General features: G+C 47.5%; 1 protein-coding gene across 3 annotated transcripts in view; it reads right to left on the reverse strand.

Annotated features, from left to right (window-relative positions):
- KCNMA1 (potassium calcium-activated channel subfamily M alpha 1) overlaps window positions 1–17,790 on the reverse strand; it is a 782,784-nt gene that overhangs the window by 366,059 nt on the left and 398,935 nt on the right. For all 3 annotated transcript variants that reach the window (XM_062214106.1, XM_062214104.1, XM_062214105.1), the window contains exon 3: window positions 16,504–16,565. In XM_062214106.1, coding sequence (XP_062070090.1) covers window positions 16,504–16,565 — 62 coding nt within the window. The remainder of the gene's footprint in view (window positions 1–16,503; window positions 16,566–17,790) is intronic.

Genomic DNA, 17,790 nt, shown 5'->3' on the forward strand with positions numbered 1-17,790 from the left:
TAAAATGTTCTTTCCACTGTCCTGTTTATGAGCCACAGCAGAAAAGCTCCTTAGCAAAAATACAACAGCTGGGTGCTAACAGCTCGCCTCCTACAAGAGTTAAATTCAGGAAAGGTTTACTTTGCAAGCACAATTAATGCCAATAGGCGTTAACCAAAGCCTGCTCATTCTTTTCCTGGGGTCTAGCTTACTTCTCTCAGTATCAGGGCTCAGCCTCATTCAGGACATTAAGCACTTCATTAAGCTGAAATGCAAGTTAATTTGCACAATTATAAACTGTCCCTGGCTGGAGCTTGTCTCATTTGTCAGGTTGGCCAGACAACACGCCAGATCTGCTTTGCGTCCCAGCTCCAGGTCTCCCTGCTTTCTGGCTTTGACCTCATCAAATCTTGCAGAAGGGAAGTTACACTGGAGCAGGGAGACAGATATCTTCCTTACTGGAGTTACTAAGGACACCTGTGGGCTGCAAAGACCAAGGCACAGGGAGTAATACTAACAGGCATTCACCAAAGCCTGCTCTTTCTTTTCCAGAGGTCTAGCTTACTTCACTAAGGTTGAACCTACAGTCCATTATGCCCAGGGCAGCTCACCCACACAGGAAGCACCCACCGTGTCTGCTGTGCCCAGTTTTAAGTTAACAGCAGCAGGCTCACCTGGCCAGTTGTTCAGCCTGGGGGTGCACAGGGGCCAAGAGAATGGATAAATCATGTTGTTTTCAACAGTGATTTAGCTGACATTCACAGAACCTGGCAGCAGCCGAATTCACGATGTGGTGATTCCCTCCCATCTGCTCTTCATGCAAGTCAAGGAGCCCCTCCCGGTCTCCTCACAAGACAGCACTGGCTGTTTCGCAAATATGTTAACTTTGCCCAAAGACAGGTCCTGCCCTTACCTTCACCTTCCAGGAAGCAATCCCCAACCCCCTGGAATGCCATGCCCAACGAACATATCTCTGTCTGGGATCTTGGGCCAGCTAGACAGTAGCCATGCAATTTCAGGTGGAGCTGACCACCCCAGAAAGTCTTGCTGTAAAGTTTCAGCAAGGTGGTCCTGAGTCACAGGGTATCAGTTAATCTCCAGCAGAGGTCATTCAGATTACAACAATCAAGTGCAAGGGAAAACGCTGAACTCTGAGGTTAAGGTGAGCTTCACTGATGGGCAACACGCCTGGCGTGCAGTCACACATCAATGCTGGGAAAGTGGCACCGTGTACGGCTTCCCAAGGAGGGGATTGAGGAAGCACCCTTTCTGGAACCCTCTTGCGCTCTGCCATGTGCACGTCATCGTTTAGTCGAGGTCAGAATGTCTCCTTTCCCTGTAGTAAGCTGTAGCTGTGAGTATAGTAGCCCTTATGAGCTCTGCGGGCCTACCAGCAAATCACTGAGGTTAAGGGTGGCTTTGGGAACGCTCTCCCCCACACTTGCAGATGGTGTCCAGGTAAGGACGGTCTCAGGGGACACTCACTCCATCCCTTTTCTTTTTTTTTATTTGACAGGTAGAGTTATAGACAGCGAGAGAGACAGAGAAAGGTCTTCCTTCCATTGGTTCACTCCCCAGATGGCCACTACGCCGATCCAAAGCCAGGAGCCAGGTGCTTCCTCCTATGAGGGTGCAGGGCCCAAGCACTTGGGCCATCCTCCACTGCCTTCCCAGGCCACAGAAGAGAGCTGGACTGGAAGAGGAGCAGCTAGGACTAGAACCAGCCCCCAATGGGATGCCAGCGCCGCAGGCGGAGGATTAAGCAAGTGAGCCACAGCGCCAGCCCCTCCTATTAACCCATCCCCTTCTTCTGCAGGGCCCAAGTTCTACCCAAGCCTTGGGACCCAACATAGCCAACCTGTCCTCCCTACATTACTGCAGCCAAAAAAGCACAATGCTCTGGTCTCAAAGCTGGTGTCTTTCAAACTACTTTCCAGCAAACCTCACAGTAAGAAATACATTTTCCACTACGAACCAGCACCCACATGGTTTATACAGCTTACAAGGACATGTCATGAGGTTTGTGGAAACATGAGATGAAAAGCTAAGTTTATGTTTGGTGCAAAAAAAAAAGTGCAATCTATGCCTAGTTTTTTCATCATACAAATTTTCAGTGAACTTATTGAAGACCCCTCTTATGCACAGATTTCATTTTGGGGGGTGGCACCAAATAAGCTTATCTTTTATTTCCATGTTTCCACAAATTTTTGAGAACCTCTGATATACAGATCTCTGTGTATGGCAAACTAAAGTTCTGCATAATCATACTTTAGCTACACTTTTGTCTCAGGCTGTTCAAGCTCATCCTTTCTGAAAGCTTGTTGTAACCTACTCTACTGCCTTCCCAGACCACTAGAGTGGAGATCTGCAGCTTGAAGAAGCGCTCCTTGTCCACCACCTTGATAATGGGCCACCTTACAGCCTCGTGACACATCCTGCTTTGTTTCTTAACTTTGCTGTGTTCACAGCTTGCCTGACCAAAACCTCCAAATAAATAAATAAAATCTTAAAAAAAAAAACCTCCAAAGGACAATGCCGTTAGTCTCTTATTCGCTGCTGGCCACACTCACATTGAGCACTGTGCCAACAGCTTCTGCAAGCCCCACCTTGCTTTTTTCCAACACTGCTATGAGGTCGGTATCATCCTCATCCTCCATCACCACTTTCAACCGCGATTCACAAAGCCAAGACTGCAGAGCTTGGAGAGGTCATGGAGACTGGCCAAGGACACCTGGCTACCAAGTGCCACGGCAGAACCCAGCCAGGAAGCTCTGACCCCAATCCCTGCTCTGACCACCAGGCCTCCTCTCATCCGTTTTCATTTCAGTCCAGGGGCTCCCAGCAGATCTGGCTGCCCCTCGGTGATGAAGGCCTAGACAAGGAATGCTCAGCTCAGGGGGGAGGCAGCTGACGAACAGTTCTGTCAGCCGGCGCTCTGCCCAAGCAGGGCCCAGTGACCTTCTGCCCAGTGCAGCACTCGCGGGCCTGTCTGTCTCGGTTCCCCTCACTCATCTCAGGGGAGGCTCCTTCTTCCAGAACACCAGCCACCCCTGCCTGCTGCCTTGCTGCCTGGCTTTCCCACACCAATTAAACTGTCACGGCTGGCTGGCTTGGAGACAGGTGAGGGCAGAAGGATCCGAAGCAAGCAGGGGGTTCAGGGGAGACCGGGCCTCTGCCGACTGCTCTCTGTTTTCCATCAGAATGGCTGAAGACTGGCGGGTTGAGCCCGCAGAGATTCCCAGCGGCTCTCCTCGCCGGCATCTACCTCCCTGGCCGTGGGTAGCGCCAGCTGTTCATGTCTGTGCCGGCACCCCCACGGTGCCCAGGTCCTGGTGCAGCGGCAGGGGGTCCGGGGCAGAAAGATGAGCTGGAGACTATTTACATCCCAGGCTCGCAGCCAAAAGAGCAAGTTTTCCTCGCAAATCAGGTGCTAGGCCTCAATGCATCAGGCAAGAGGAAAACAAAGAGCTCTTAGGCTCTGCCCAACAGATGCACCTGGCCTTACCAACTCCTTCCGCTGTCACCTAGGTTTGGAAGGAAAGCTAGGAAACCAAGGGCCTTCCTTCTCTGGTTTCACAAGTGTTGCTTCTTCATAGGCAGGATGTCGAAGGCATTGGGGTGGGTATGGAAAAGGGAAAGTTTGCTCAGGGACAGAAAACACACAGCAGAGAGATCTGCCCTTGGACATGTTCTGTATTCCAGAAAGGGGAAGTGGGTTCCTGGTCAATCTCTCTTTGCCCTTCAATAGGAAGCTGGCCTTCTGTTGGTCGTGTGGTCTTCACGGAGAAGAAACTGGAGTGAGTGAGCATATGAACACACCTCACAGAGCAGGAATCCTCAGCTGGGGTTCCCTGGCTCAACTTCACGGTGCCTGGCAAGCAGAATTTCTGTAGCCCCACCCCCCCAATCCCAAAGGGGTGCCTGCTCCAGTCCCAGTCCACGTGGTATCCTCATTGCCTTTGATGAAGCTGACTTGCCGGAGCTTCCCACTTCCTACCTGAGCTTCCTCTGAGCTCACGCGAGTGCAGGCACCAGAAGCAGCCTCCTGGTCTACTCCCCAGCCACATCTCTGATAATGCCCAGTGCTCGAAGACACTGACAGGCTGCACAGCTGCCTGGGGCACCTCTCAATTATTAACGCGGCTGTTTGTGCCCTTGCCTTATTATTCCCATTCCTGCTATTATGAAGAGGGCAAAATCCTTAATGCACTCCTCGCCCGCTTCCTCCCGCTGCTGGAGGAAAAGCACGTGTCAGGTGGAGCCATCTAATTGCACCCGTGTCCTTTCTCTCTTTCTGTACACACTGTCCCTGCGGTTCCCTCCAGGGCAGCAAGAACAAGGGTATCTCCAACTGGGTCGTGGGTTCATAGGAAGGGGAGGGGAGAGGACGAGAACACCAGCTCTCCAAGAAAGAGATGGCGGCCCTCTGCCTGGTCATGGCATTCTCCTTCAGGACAAATGCCTGACGCTGGATTCCGGCATCATTGGTCCAGGGTCCCTAAGCAGTGTTTCCTCCTGAAAGGTGCTAGAGGGTTTTCCACGTGGAAACCAGAATGAGGACGCAGCTCTACTGGAAGTGAGGTTGACTCAAGGTGGCCACCACGTTCCTGCTTCTGAACACAGCTGAGCCGTAGGCACTGAGCGCAAGCGGTCTCAAGGCAAGAACTGCCAAGTTCCCACGTAAAAAGTGAAAAGAGCCACCACCCAGACTTGAGACTATGACCAGGGCAAAAAGCCTAGAGACCTCCGATTCTATTTTAGAATGACCGTGATTAAGAGGTTATCAGTAAATATTAAACACAATAATTGGCAAATGGTGCAGGAGAAGGCTGATGAAAATGACCAGCAGGATTTATTGATGTCAGCCATGCTTTATAAACACGCACAGAGATGTTAAACCACATTTCACATCATGTGCCCACCTTCACTAAGTAGGTCAGGAGACAGTCTCCAACAGCTATCAGCACTTACACATTTCCTATAATCAACTGTTTTGGTCAAGTTCATACACTGGCAGAACAGACAGATTTGGGCCTGTCTTCTTATAAAGAGTCTGACAACTGAAGGAGGGCCTGTTCGCTTCCATTTATGTCCTGGAAAATACACCCTTGTGTCTTAGCAACCATGTTTAAAAAGCTCTTGCAGTTCTTAAACAAACAGAGTGTATGTTTATGAGGCTCTAACAACGTTATTTTCAGAGATGACGTCGAGCCAGTGATATGTAGCTTTGGGCCTTACAGTAACTTCTGGGTGATTTACTGTGCTGACATGCAGTATTTGCCTAGAGAAAAGTGGAAATTTAATTAAGGACTGTTTGAAAACGTATTAGATGGGAAGCAACCTCGAATACCCTGATACTAAGAACTCCTCACCTTGCACAGAGCAGAGCCCTTCTTGGGAGATAGGGGAGCAAGAATTAAGAACATTTCCTGGCACCCAGAGCAGAGCTAATTCAAGACAAGAGAGAGAGGCAGTTTAGAACAGAGGCTGAAAACAGGAGACCCAAATCTGGCCTGCAGAGGTGTTTTGTTTGGCCTGCAGAGTATTTGAAAAGCTATGGATGTGTGACCAGTATTTTAAAATTGGAGGTTCAACATAAAAGCCTCGTTTTCTTTCTCCTCTGAGACATCAGAAGACCACAGCCACCAGATCCTGTGGTTCTTCTGGGGAATGATCAAGTGCAGCTGAGAAGCCACCTCAGGGGAAGCCCAGGCTCTCAGCTCACCAGAGGCTGCACCGGGTCCACCTCCATCCTTTCTCGCACCTGCCTCCCCAACCTCTTTAAGCTTGCTAGCCTCTGTGGAGGAAAGTGTCAGCCTGTGAGAGCTGTGGTGCTCTCAGCGAGCTCATCTCTTAACCCAGTAAGACTCATACTCAGACATAAGTTTGGAAAAAACACCTGCTTTCCCAAAACCCAGCAGAAAAGATCGTCGGGTATTCCTAAAATTATGGCTATAGTCACAAGCACCATTTGTTTTAAATGTTGGAAGTTGCCGGGGTTCCAAAACTAAGTGACAAGACAGAGCTTGAAATGGAATGTTTATTTTTATGTTCTCATCTGAAACAATTAGACAACACGGAGAAGGGTGTGGTGGGAGGCATCTGTCTCTGAGCATGTTTCCTTTTTAAATTTTTCACTTATATATTTATTTCGTAGAGAGACAGAGCTCCCACCTGCTAGCTCATTCCGAACGTGCCTGCAACAGTAGGACTGGGCCAGGCTAAAGCCAGAATCCTGGAACTCAATCCAGGTCTCCCACATGGGTAGCAGGGACTCAACTAGTTGGGACATCACCTGCTACCTCCCAGGATGCACATTAGCAGGCAGCCGGAATTGGAAGTGGAGCTAACACTTGAACCCAGGGACTTGGATAGGGGATGCAGGCCTCCCAACGGACATCTTAACTGCTGCGCCACGTGCCTACCCAGGCATACTTTCTTATCTGTGAAAATTTCCTGAAGGATGGGGCTATCAGTAAATGGAGAAGTAAGAGAACTTCTCCACCAGTCCTGGCAGGCCCAGGGTCGGGGGCAACCACAATTCTAGAAACCCAAGTAAAAAAGTCTTCATCTTAATTTATTAAAATTAGAAGAAAATTAAATATAACAATAAATAATAATGAATTTAGCCTACATCTGTCTTTTTACAAACACAGCTGTGAAATATAACTCTTAATTTATAGAAGAAGGGACCCAAGAAAGCAAAAATTCCTAGACCCCAAGAAATACACAATGTGTGGCTAGGAACAAGCACTGACCTCCAGTCTGGAACTCTGGGTCCATGTATTGCCTACTTGTCCACAGCTCAGCCTCATTTTGCTACCAACCTTCCTCCCCATCATGTCCCTGCAATGCTGTGCATGCAGCACGTTCAAAAACAAGGCCCCGGCCGGCGCCGTGGCTTAACAGGCTAATCCTCCGCCTTGCGGCGCCGGCACACCGGGTTCTAGTCCCGGTTGGGGCGCCGGTCTCTATCCCGGTTGTCCCTCTTCCAGGCCAGCTCTCTGCTATGGCCCGGGAAGGCAGTGGAGGATGGCCCAAGTCCTTAGGCCCTGCACCCGCAAGGGAGACCAGGAGAAGCACCTGGCTCCTGCCTTCGGATCAGCGAGATGCGCCGTCCGCAGCGGCCATTGGAGGGTGAACCAACGGCAAAAAGGAAGACCTTCCTCTCTGTCTCTCTCTCTCACTATCCACTCTGCCTGTCAAAAAACAAAACAAAACAAAACAAAAAAAGGCCCCTGTAAAACAAGTCACACACTGATCTCAGTTTTAGAACCATGTGGTTGCCTTCCTGTCACTTCTAGAAATTTCTAAATGGAACTTCCCAGGGATTTCAATCAGGTGCAATCAAGTAATTGGTGCCACCATCACTGCAGCCAGTTTGCCTTTCTGATTCTATTATGCCATTCTTGAACAATTCTCAATCCCTAATCTCAGTGGCTGGTTTCAAGGCAGGGTTTCACTGATGTGGCATAAATTGAAAATAAAAAATCGATCAGAGTCCATCCTTGTGGATTCCTGGAGCTGAGAGCAGGGGAGACAGAAATTTCCATCTCCTCATCTCAAACATCTTGCCCGAAGCCAAACCTCTCCATAGCATCCCGCTATCCCTTCAGGTTCTCAATGTTCAGCATTTACTGTTAGCAATGCTCCTCTAAGTAATGGATCAGATGCCAGTGACATCTCTACCATCAAGTTGTGTTCTCTCACCTTTCCTTTACTTATGCTGGACTTTCTGAACCGAGTGAAAATATATGCAATTCAAACATCTTAATGGGTGAGGCCTAGCCTTAAATCCCCCAGGAGGTAGCAAAATATCAACAGACATCTATTACCTGACTGACATCTTCTTAAAGCCACAGGTACACAGCTATCATCATCATTGCTACTGTGATGAACCTCATGGCCAATCTCTCATGCTCTGCTGCCCACTGTGAGTCTAGGAGGGGCCTGGTTGTCCTCTCCACCCACCCACACCCACACCCACACACACACACACACACACTCACTTTCTCTCTCTCTCTCTCCCTCCCTCCCTCCTCCCAGATCCTCCACACAGTGACATATGCATCAAAAGGTCCCAAGGCTGTCCTTGCTGCAAAGGATTCTATTTTTAAACTACAAATGACTCATCACTGACCAGGGTCTCCCCAAAGCTATAATTTGTCAGGCTGTCAGAACAAAGGATAAGGGGGTAAAAGACAAGAAAGAGGTCACATCTCCTCCTGCCCTGACCAGCACAGTGCAGCTGGGGTGGCTGCCATCACACTGCAGCGCCACCACAGCCAAGTTTGGTCCGAGTTGTGTTTGCATTAAACTGTTCTGAGCCATAGCGTTTCCCTCTAGCTGGCTCCTGCCCCCATCTCTCCACAGTGTCTAATACACTGTCTGTGACTTGAAGAAGAGGACCAGCACTGTGCAGTGGGGAGAGAGCCGGCCATTACATGCTGTAGACACAAGCTAATTGCAGAGCACATAAATGACTACTAAGCCAGAAAAGGAACGCATTTTCTTCATTTACCATGGAACAGTCATTCTTAAAAAAAAAAAAAAAAAGGCTAAGTGTCAGATCATTCTTGTTGAATTGTGGAAAGTGGTAAGACAGGAAGAAATCATTAATTCTAATTTTGGAAGGTTGAATAGATATGAATTTATAGACCAGATAGTGTTTTCACAAGGAGAACAAATGAGCAATTGGGCAAAATGTCCCCCAAAGTTATGCAGAACACATTCCAAACAAGAAAGTCACTGTGTTCACCCTCCTGAACCTCCCACCACAGGGCCAAACTCTTAATGACAACACCACTCCTCTGAAATAGCGGAGGAAAAAGAGAGAGGAGCAGGGCGAAAGATCAAGGCATTCAAGACCTCTGGCCAATTGGATGAAGCAATCCACTCTCCAGCACCGCCCGGCTGGGTTTGCTCTTTCCCACCTGGCTTTCTCTTTGTTCTTCCCCACGGCCCTAAAATTGTCCCAGGATGAAAACCAGAAAGTCCAGAATTGGTATAAAAAGTCAATATATGCTTTTCAATAGGTAGACTATCATATTTTCGTTCATTTTTAAAAAAAAAATTAGTATGAGAAATCCAAGATATCAAATCACAAAGGGCTAACCCTGGGAGGGAAGGGCTCTGGCTTCCGGTCCTGGCTCTGCCTGCAGCTGGTGGGATGACCTTGAGCAGGTCATTCCTCAGAGGGCACAATGAGGTGCAGGGAACAGGGGCACCAAGTGGACTCCAAGGTGTCTTCAAGCTCTAGCATGGGTTTGTAAAGTCATCTTTTGGAGCAAATGTGCAAAGTGTAGTTCAGTCCTCCTTCCCACTCCTATCAATCCTGATTTTTTTTTTTTTTTTTTGTACAGAATTGTCCAGAATAAGGAGTTCCCGTAGGGCTTCTACATGCTGTTGCAAATGATGCCTACGTACCAACTGCACAATGAAGTGAGAAAGACAAGAACGCCTCGGCAACATGCCAGGCTGAAGGAAGAAAAGCACTTACACTCTGAACTTCGCGCAAACAAAGTCAGTCTGGCAACCACAGAACAGACCCTGTCTCCCAGTACCTACCTACAATGACACAGAGATTTAGGAGAGTTCTTCAGAAGATCCATGGGAAATGCAACTGATAGATAAGTTCATGTGCTACAAAAAATTTTGAAATCCATGGGTATGTGAGGTCTTCAAAAAGTCTGTGTGTAGGAAGCGCAAATTATGAAAAGACTACATATGGATTGAAAACTTTTTACACCCAAATAAACATGTTTTAATTCCATCTTCCATGAACTTTCTGAAGTACCCTCCAAGATAGAAATTGGCTCTACTCCTGGGCATACTGTCCTGTCGTCTTCTCAACCAGGTCTACATCTAACAACGGAAAGAACGGCACTTTGGAAAACTGGCTGAGGTACACAGGTTGGGCTGGGATTACTTCCATGTCGGAGACCTGAGCACTGCCATGAAAGGTTAACTTCTGAAAGGGGACAAGTTCTTCCCACGGGGAGGGGGGTTATTTATGGCCTCACTGCCCTGAAGGCGGCTCCTCTTCCCCCATCCCTAAGTGGGCTCAGCTCCTGTACCATCTGACGTTCCATTCTCGCAACAGCTGCTGGCTCTCCTGTTGTGTTCCCTTCACAGATGTGCAGTGCTGTTCTGAACACCCTGCCCTTGAACTTTCCCTACCCATAATTTTCCAAACCAAAGCCTGGCAATAAAAATGTCAGTGAGGGATGCAGAAAATTGGTGGTGGGTATTTAAAAAGGGAAAGGAAAAAAAAAAAAAAAAAGGAAAAGAGCAAAGAGCAGGGAGATGCTTTGCACACACAGTGATTTGTGATGACTTCGGCAACGCAGGTTAAATGCATGCCTTGAATTCTCAAAAAGGGCATCAAGGCGAGGAGCTGCAGCTAATTCTTCGGAACAATACCTAGAAAGGCCATGTCCTACAAAGGAGTTAAGCGAGAAAGAACTCAGACCTTCCTTCTCCACGCCAGGAACTGTCCAGCTGGTCAGGCTATGGAGAGGGGCTGTGCAATAGGTGATGGTGACACCCACCATGCACAGCTTTGCAGAGCCGTTGTGGACGTGACCCGTGGTGTCCTCACAGCTCTGCTAGGTACCTGCTGTGAAGCTGGGCACATGGGAAGCACTGGGTCAAGGGCTGCCTGTTGTCAGTTAAGACAATAAGGAAGTCAGACACCTTACATCATTCCAAAGGCCTCTTTGGGGCCGAATGTTTCTGAAGCCTGTTAGTCTTAGAATGCTAAGACATGTAAATATCAGGCAACATCCTTGGGAATTAGAACAAGTCAGCTAAATTCTGTAACTCTCTAAAAGATGAAAAGATTCGTCTGATAGGCAAATGGGGCATCTCGACTTCAGTGTGCACAGAAAACGAGACAAGGTGGGAAGACCTCGGAGCATTCCGACCTGGGAAGGATCCACTTGAGAAAATAATCGACTTTCCTTGTTCTTTGCTAGCCTGACTCTACCCCATCAGCCACTGCGCTGAGTTAAAGGGAGTCTCGGTAAGTCATTATCAGAGAAAAATGAATCAAGTCCACACAGACACGGCACAGCAGATGATGGATGGTAGGGTCTTAGGGGGAATGCAAGGGACAAGTCCCTCCTAAGCACAGCCCACTACAGACTTGGACCCCAGGGTAAGAAATGCGGATACAGAGAGAAACCGAATCTGGCAGGCTGAGCTGAAGCCACCTCCCACTCTTGCAACACTCTTGCAACATGTCCTTCAGTTGCTTCCAGGATCTGCAAGTTCACTTCTTGACCCTTGGAAGAGAGATGGCTATGTTGGAATCAATCCTGGATCTACTACTTGTCAGCAGTATGGTCTGGGACAAAGTTTGCAGCTTTGGCCACCTTGTAGGATGGGAGTGGCCACAAGCACACCTTAACCAGTGGTCAGAGGACTTGAGCCAGCCTGCCTGCATTATTTGCAGAAAGGTGCCCAGCACTCCAGTCGGCTTATGGCACGTGATCCACGGATGCTACTTCCCTCCAAACACCTGCCCTTTCTTCCCCCTTGAAAGAGAACTCCTAGGCTGAGGCAGGAGAGCCAGGGTGTGTGAAGAAGGGGGTGGGTGAAATGGTTGGGCAACTGTAACCAGTTCTGATAAAGCTCTGGGTATCTCTGTTACACCAACAGTGCCAGTTTTATTTTCAGAGACTATGAAAACAATCTGGTCAATTTCTACCACACCCTTAAAGATAGTTTCCCTTAACCATACCTAAACACAGAGCAATTTTATCCCCCTGGAAACTGTCCAGCGTTATCAAGCTGAAGATGTTTCAATGAATAAAGGATGAATCCAAAGTGAATGAATGAAGACAAAAGCAAACTTACAAAAGATCAGAGAGCAGCTTTTTCCTAATCATAACACCACTGCTACCCTGGCAATCAGCCCTCGGATTAGACGCTCTACAAAACTGGACCCAGGCCTGGGGTGAGATGGGCTAAGCCTCCACCTGTGCGCTAGCATCCCATAGGCCACCAATTCATATCCCGGCTACTCTTCTTCCAATCCAGTTCTATGCTATTGCCCAGGAAAGCAGTGGAAGACGGCCCAAGTGCTTGGGCCCCTGCACCATGTGGGAGACTCAGAAGAAGGTCCTGGCTCCTGGCTCTGCATCTACCCAGCTCTGACCGTTGTGGCCATTTGAGGAGTGAACCAGTGGATAGAAGACCTTTAAGTCTCTCCCTCTCTGTAACTCTACCTCTCAAATAAGTAAATAAACAAATCCAAAAAAACAAAAAACAAAAAACACCTGGTGCTGTCATTCTCTCCTCTTTCCTAAGATCCACATCCCAAAAACACCAGTGCTAACACTAGAAGCCAAGACCAAAGCCTGGCAAAATCAGCAGGTGCCCCTACTGTGTGCCAGCAATTTTTGAGCAGATAGAGTCATGAAGGAAAATTTTACCAATGTATGACCTTTTGGCTTTACTCTGCTAACAGCAGGTGCCTTGCCTTTCAGAGACAGGAGCCTGTATGGAAGTTGCCAGTGAGCAGGACCTGACCTTCATTTTCAGCATATGCAGCATTAAATATTCATAATCCACGTAACTGTAGCATAAGAAGCAGCAGCATTTAACTATGCATTAAAGAATAAGTATCTTCACACAGGTGAGTCATCCTTTCCCAGGATGCCCCTGGAAAAAATGCAAACACCCAAGGCTCTGAGCTCACTTTCTTCCAACTTTCTCCTGGAATTCTGGAAGCCATGCAGACTGCTGCTGCATTATGCAATCCATACTTCCTGCCCTCACCCAGACACTATAAAGCCTTTTTATTTTCCTTATCTGTTAGATAACAAGTACTGTGCTCGTGTCAAGAGGAGGAAGCCGATGTGGATGGAACAGCTCTTCTGACCTGGTGACATTAGCATCCTAGGGTGTCTGTGGGCACTTGGGGCTTGGTTGCACTTTTTTTTTTTTTTAATCTGCATCATAGGGATCAGAGTGTGTGCGAGCAGAGGGTTGGTGCAGGCATGAGGAAAAGTCAGAATTAAGAGCCGTAGTGCCATGTGCCATACATTGGGCAGAAAGCCTTTTAAGAAGAAAAAGAGTTCTTCTGGATGATATCCAAAAGGATACGGCTAATTGGAGGGGGTCACTGTGAGGTGGGATGACGGCGCGGCTGGCTTCGCACTTCCTGCGTTAAGCACCGACGTGTATGTCTATCAAAGACGTGGGGGAACAACTCCCTGCCCTTACGTGTTTCTCAGAGTCTGCCGCTGGGATGATGAAGCACGATTTTAACACAGTCTAATCTAACTCTCTCTGGCTCTCCACTCCAGGAGATCGGAGGACAATCTGTCTCAGCCATACAGCGATCACTCCAGGCAAGGAAAACAGTCGTCACCATCACTCCAGGAAAATGAAGACCCAATGAAGGGCTTCTTGAATTCAAAAGATCGACTCGGGGATCCATCTTGGGTTAACAATGGAAATGAAAGTGCTTATCTTCCACCTCTTGATAGTAAAATGATATCTGAAAGGTTCAAAAGCTCACAAACTCACCAGAAATGATGTTTCTCTGAGCTGCCTGGCCCCTCAGGCTGACGAGCAGAAGCAGGGTAACCACCGAGACGGCTTGTCTACTTGCACAGCCTGGACTTGCCTGTCCTGAGACCGAGCTGGCCGAGCAGGCTGTCAGCACCTGTTTTAGGTATTAACCAGCATTTCCCACCACCAGAGCCCGTTCTGTGTCTTAAGGGAACTTCCTCGCACTTTTCAAAGGGCTGCAGGCTTGGACGGGGAACCTGTGGGACTAGGATATTTCCTACCAGCTTGGAGAGGCATCCGTGGTTCAAATTCCCTGAGATAAGTCATTACACAGACAGGATCTGCCCACCTCAGTTCACTCCTTATTTCTTTATTTGAAAGGTGTCAATACTACCAAAATTTCCTCTGGAAAATCTGGGGTATTTTTCCTGGGGTGATGATTCAGTATAACTTCCCAGAGAAGTTAAAGCTGTATTTCCAAGATGCCCGGATAGCTAACCAAACCACAACTGTGCAAGGCTGGTGACACTTCTGAATGAAAAAGAGCGGCATTGACAACTAACATTCTTCTGTAAATAAATGAAGTTTGGAAGACTTAACTTATGTAAAAATATCTTCGTAAGATTTTTAAAAAGACTTTACATTCTTGTTTCTTATTCTCTTTCCATGGGTAACTTCTAGGTGGAGAAACCTTACCTTCGTCACCCTTCTTCCTGGGAATCTCTGGCTTAACTACAAAGGGGACTTTAGAGCTCCTACTTCAACTCTCCCCCTTACTTAGAGCATGCTTGCTGGCTTTCCCAGGAAGACGGAAGCTTCCTTCATGCTGACTCTGCCGATTGGGCCCCCAGACAGAATCTCTGGGCAGGGTTTCAGAGCCAGAGGAAGGGATGAAAAGTGGAAATGGCTGCACTAATAGCCTTAAGGTCTTATAAACAAAGGGGTCTTGCTAAGCCAAACTACACAGCTTAGTGATAGCCCCAAAGACAGTGGAGACAGTCCTATCTGAGGATAGGACTGATGGTCTATCCTTGGAACAGATTCTTCTGCAGGTCCATTACACACACGAGAATCACAGAGGGCCCTCAACACTGGCTTCCCCAAGGCTTTGCAGAATGAGCATGAAATACAAAACACATTGAGCCAGGCAGGGCATTTGAGAAAGAGGGATATTGTCCCTCTCATCCTTTCCCACAGAGGTGAGAAACACCGGGATCTATGGTGCAAAGGACTGCCTCACAGTAGACACTGTAAAAAAGGACACGATCCACATCCATCCGGGGAGAGCATTTTATTTATGAGAAATCCAGAGCCAAAAAAGGTAGGAGAAGGCAGGGGAGGCACGGTCGAAGCAGCTGTCCTTCTAACCGATCCCAACACTCACCTCCACATAGTTTGTGTCTCTATGGGTGACACAGACTACATACATACGTGCCTGGCCCTCTTTCCTGAGCCCCAGAGTGGGAGTTGACAGGCTATACACACCACGACATGTGAGAACCCCTCTGGGGAGAGAAGGGAGAGACAAGATCAAGGGCATTAGAAGGTCTCCCACTCAACTCAAATATGGTCCAGAATCATCAAGAGTAAATATTTAAAAGGGGCTTACCATCAAGGACACACCAATTGGAGTCTTCCAAATTCAAGGACGCTCTTCTCTTTCTTGGCCAGGGATTTCAGACAGAGGGCGCATGAGAAATCTCATTTCCTGAAGAGGTTTAAAGACCCTCCATCCAGAATGGGTGAGGGCTGCCCAGCCATGCACTGGCGTGGGCTGAAGGACCTTAGACACTCAGAGTTGGCTGGTTCCCAGAGACAGGTTACTAGAAGGCTTTTCTGTATTTTCCTTGACATGACATTTTGGCCTCTGCACTCAAATGCAAAATATCCTTTGGCTGGTGACCAGATGGCCCTCTGAGAAACTCAGAATTTAGGCATCCATGAAATTGCCAACATTCTGAGCCACCAAAGAAGAGAAAGCTCGGAATTCAGGCACACAGAGGTCTGAGCAAACAGCGACACCACATAGATTCCCTAGGATCAATGTCTAGAATCTACCTGGATCAGAGACAGAGCTGCATGAGCTAAAAACATTCTCACAGTGGACAATGATGACAACCAGCTCAAAGCCACTGTCCTTGGCCAGAGTTGCCATGTTGATGTCATAAGAAAAAACCGAGTCCGACTCTCGCGCCACACATTTCCCCAAAGCCATCAACTTGAAGACTGCAACAGAATCACTGGAACGAAAGATGCACCCAGGAGCGGCACTTGCAAGAGCGAGGGCACAACTGGCTGCCACCTGGAAGCCTTGGTGTGCCCTCTCCAGCTGCTTGCAAGGTCTCTAGCGTCTTTCACTCAAGCCCACACCCAAGCACACTCAGTGGGCACCCCAGGGATCTGTGCTAGTTTCTATTCTAGGAATTCTGAGATATCCATGGGCCTCCACCTCTGGGAGTCACCACACATGCCACCATCCCATATCCATACATGTCACCAGTCAAGAAGCACCAGCATGAAATGCTTCAGTTGAATATTCGGGGGGCAGGTAAAAGGACAGTGCCAGGCTTGTTGAGCTCCCCCCCCCCATAAGATCAAAGCAAGGGAAACCTCAATGAAGGAAGAATTAGGCCAGGGCATGAACGGCTCAACCCCTCATCCATTGAACAACGTCACCCTCCCGGAGGCTGTAGATCCCCACCAAAGCCCTCTTAACTTCTTGACACCTTCAGCAGAAATGCTTCATCAGGAAACATTCAAAACAAACAGCACCCAGCCAGAAGGCTCGACCTTAGATTCCCCTCCCTCCTGTGCCAGCAGAACCCGGCAGCCCTCCCTCTGAGGGGCTCTCTTTGCCCATGCAAAATGTCAGCACGGAACAGCCCTGCCTCACACACTCAGGAGGTTTTCACTAAGGCTGGTGTCAAGGTCAGTAACTTGACAGATGCAAAGGCTCATGATCGTTTTAGAAAAGAGGGCGAGAGAATGCGTTTGAATACTCACTTGGACGAATCTATGAAGTATATTACAAGTGCACCAATGCTGAGAGCAAAGACTAAGACAACCTGCAAAAGAAGAGAAAAATGCCATCACTTCAAGGCTGAATGCAGGGACGTCCATTTGTTTGGCATTGACAAGCAGCAGCTCTGAAGCCCTGTGCCACCTGTTTTCTGGGACCAGCTGGGACATCTCATGCCCTTGCTGCCCCCACAAAGTCCCTACCTTGATGCTGGCTCCTTACCCGGCAAGGGGAACATCCCTGCTCTTGCCGACAGGAGTCAGGGCAGCCCCTTCTATCTTACGGTATTGGGTTTTAATCTGGCCTGTTACCTTAAGGTCTGGCTTCCTCTCTATAACTAAAGTCAATGCACTTGAGTGGGAACAGAGGAGATAACAATTAGTGATGACACAATTTCTCATTATAAGTCACCCAGGACCCAAAGGGACTTGAATGCAATATCCATTTCAACCACTTTTATTGAGGTATAATTTGTATACCTAAAATTCATCTATTTTATACACATGGTTAATCAATGCCTTCCAGGAAATTTCCCAAACTGTACAACCCTCACCGTAATCCAGTTTCAGAACATTCTCATCATCCTTGTAAGAGCCCTCATACCACCTAATTCCCAGTCTTGTTCCCTGCCCAGGTCACCAACTATTTCCTTTTCCTATACAAGAAGTATCAGTTTGAAAAGCAGATTTTTATTTGTTTTTATTGACAGTAATAATTGTACATATTTATGGGGTTCAATGCAATATTTAAATACATGCATACATTTTAATGATCAAATTAGAATAATTAGCATCCATCACTTCAGATTATCCAAGATTTCTTTGTAGTGTGAACATTCAAAAGTCTTTCTTCTAGCTATTTAGAAAAATACAGTATGTTATTGTTAACTATTGTCACCCTACTGTGCAACAGAATACCAGAAGGATTATTTTTACATTAAGGAAAAAAAAGTACTTTTTAATTCAATATAAGCATTTCTGAGGTTTAATTTATATAACTTTTTATAAACCTATTAACTTTGTCGAAGAACCCTAGAATGATACGTATTTTGTGAGCACTTAGACATAACTATAGCTTATGAGACATAAAAATATCCTCCACTTAATACATTAAAATGAAGTTACTGGGCACCTGCTCCCCATGTAGGACCTCTGTCCTTAATGTGTTGTACTATGCAAATTAACAGTAAATCTATTATCCAAACAGTCCTCTATACTTTGTGTGTCTTTGTGAGTGCAGTCTGTTGAAATCTTTACTTATTATGTACTAAG

Source organism: Lepus europaeus, chromosome 17 (assembly GCF_033115175.1).
Source record: "Lepus europaeus isolate LE1 chromosome 17, mLepTim1.pri, whole genome shotgun sequence".
NCBI lineage: Eukaryota > Metazoa > Chordata > Mammalia > Lagomorpha > Leporidae > Lepus > Lepus europaeus.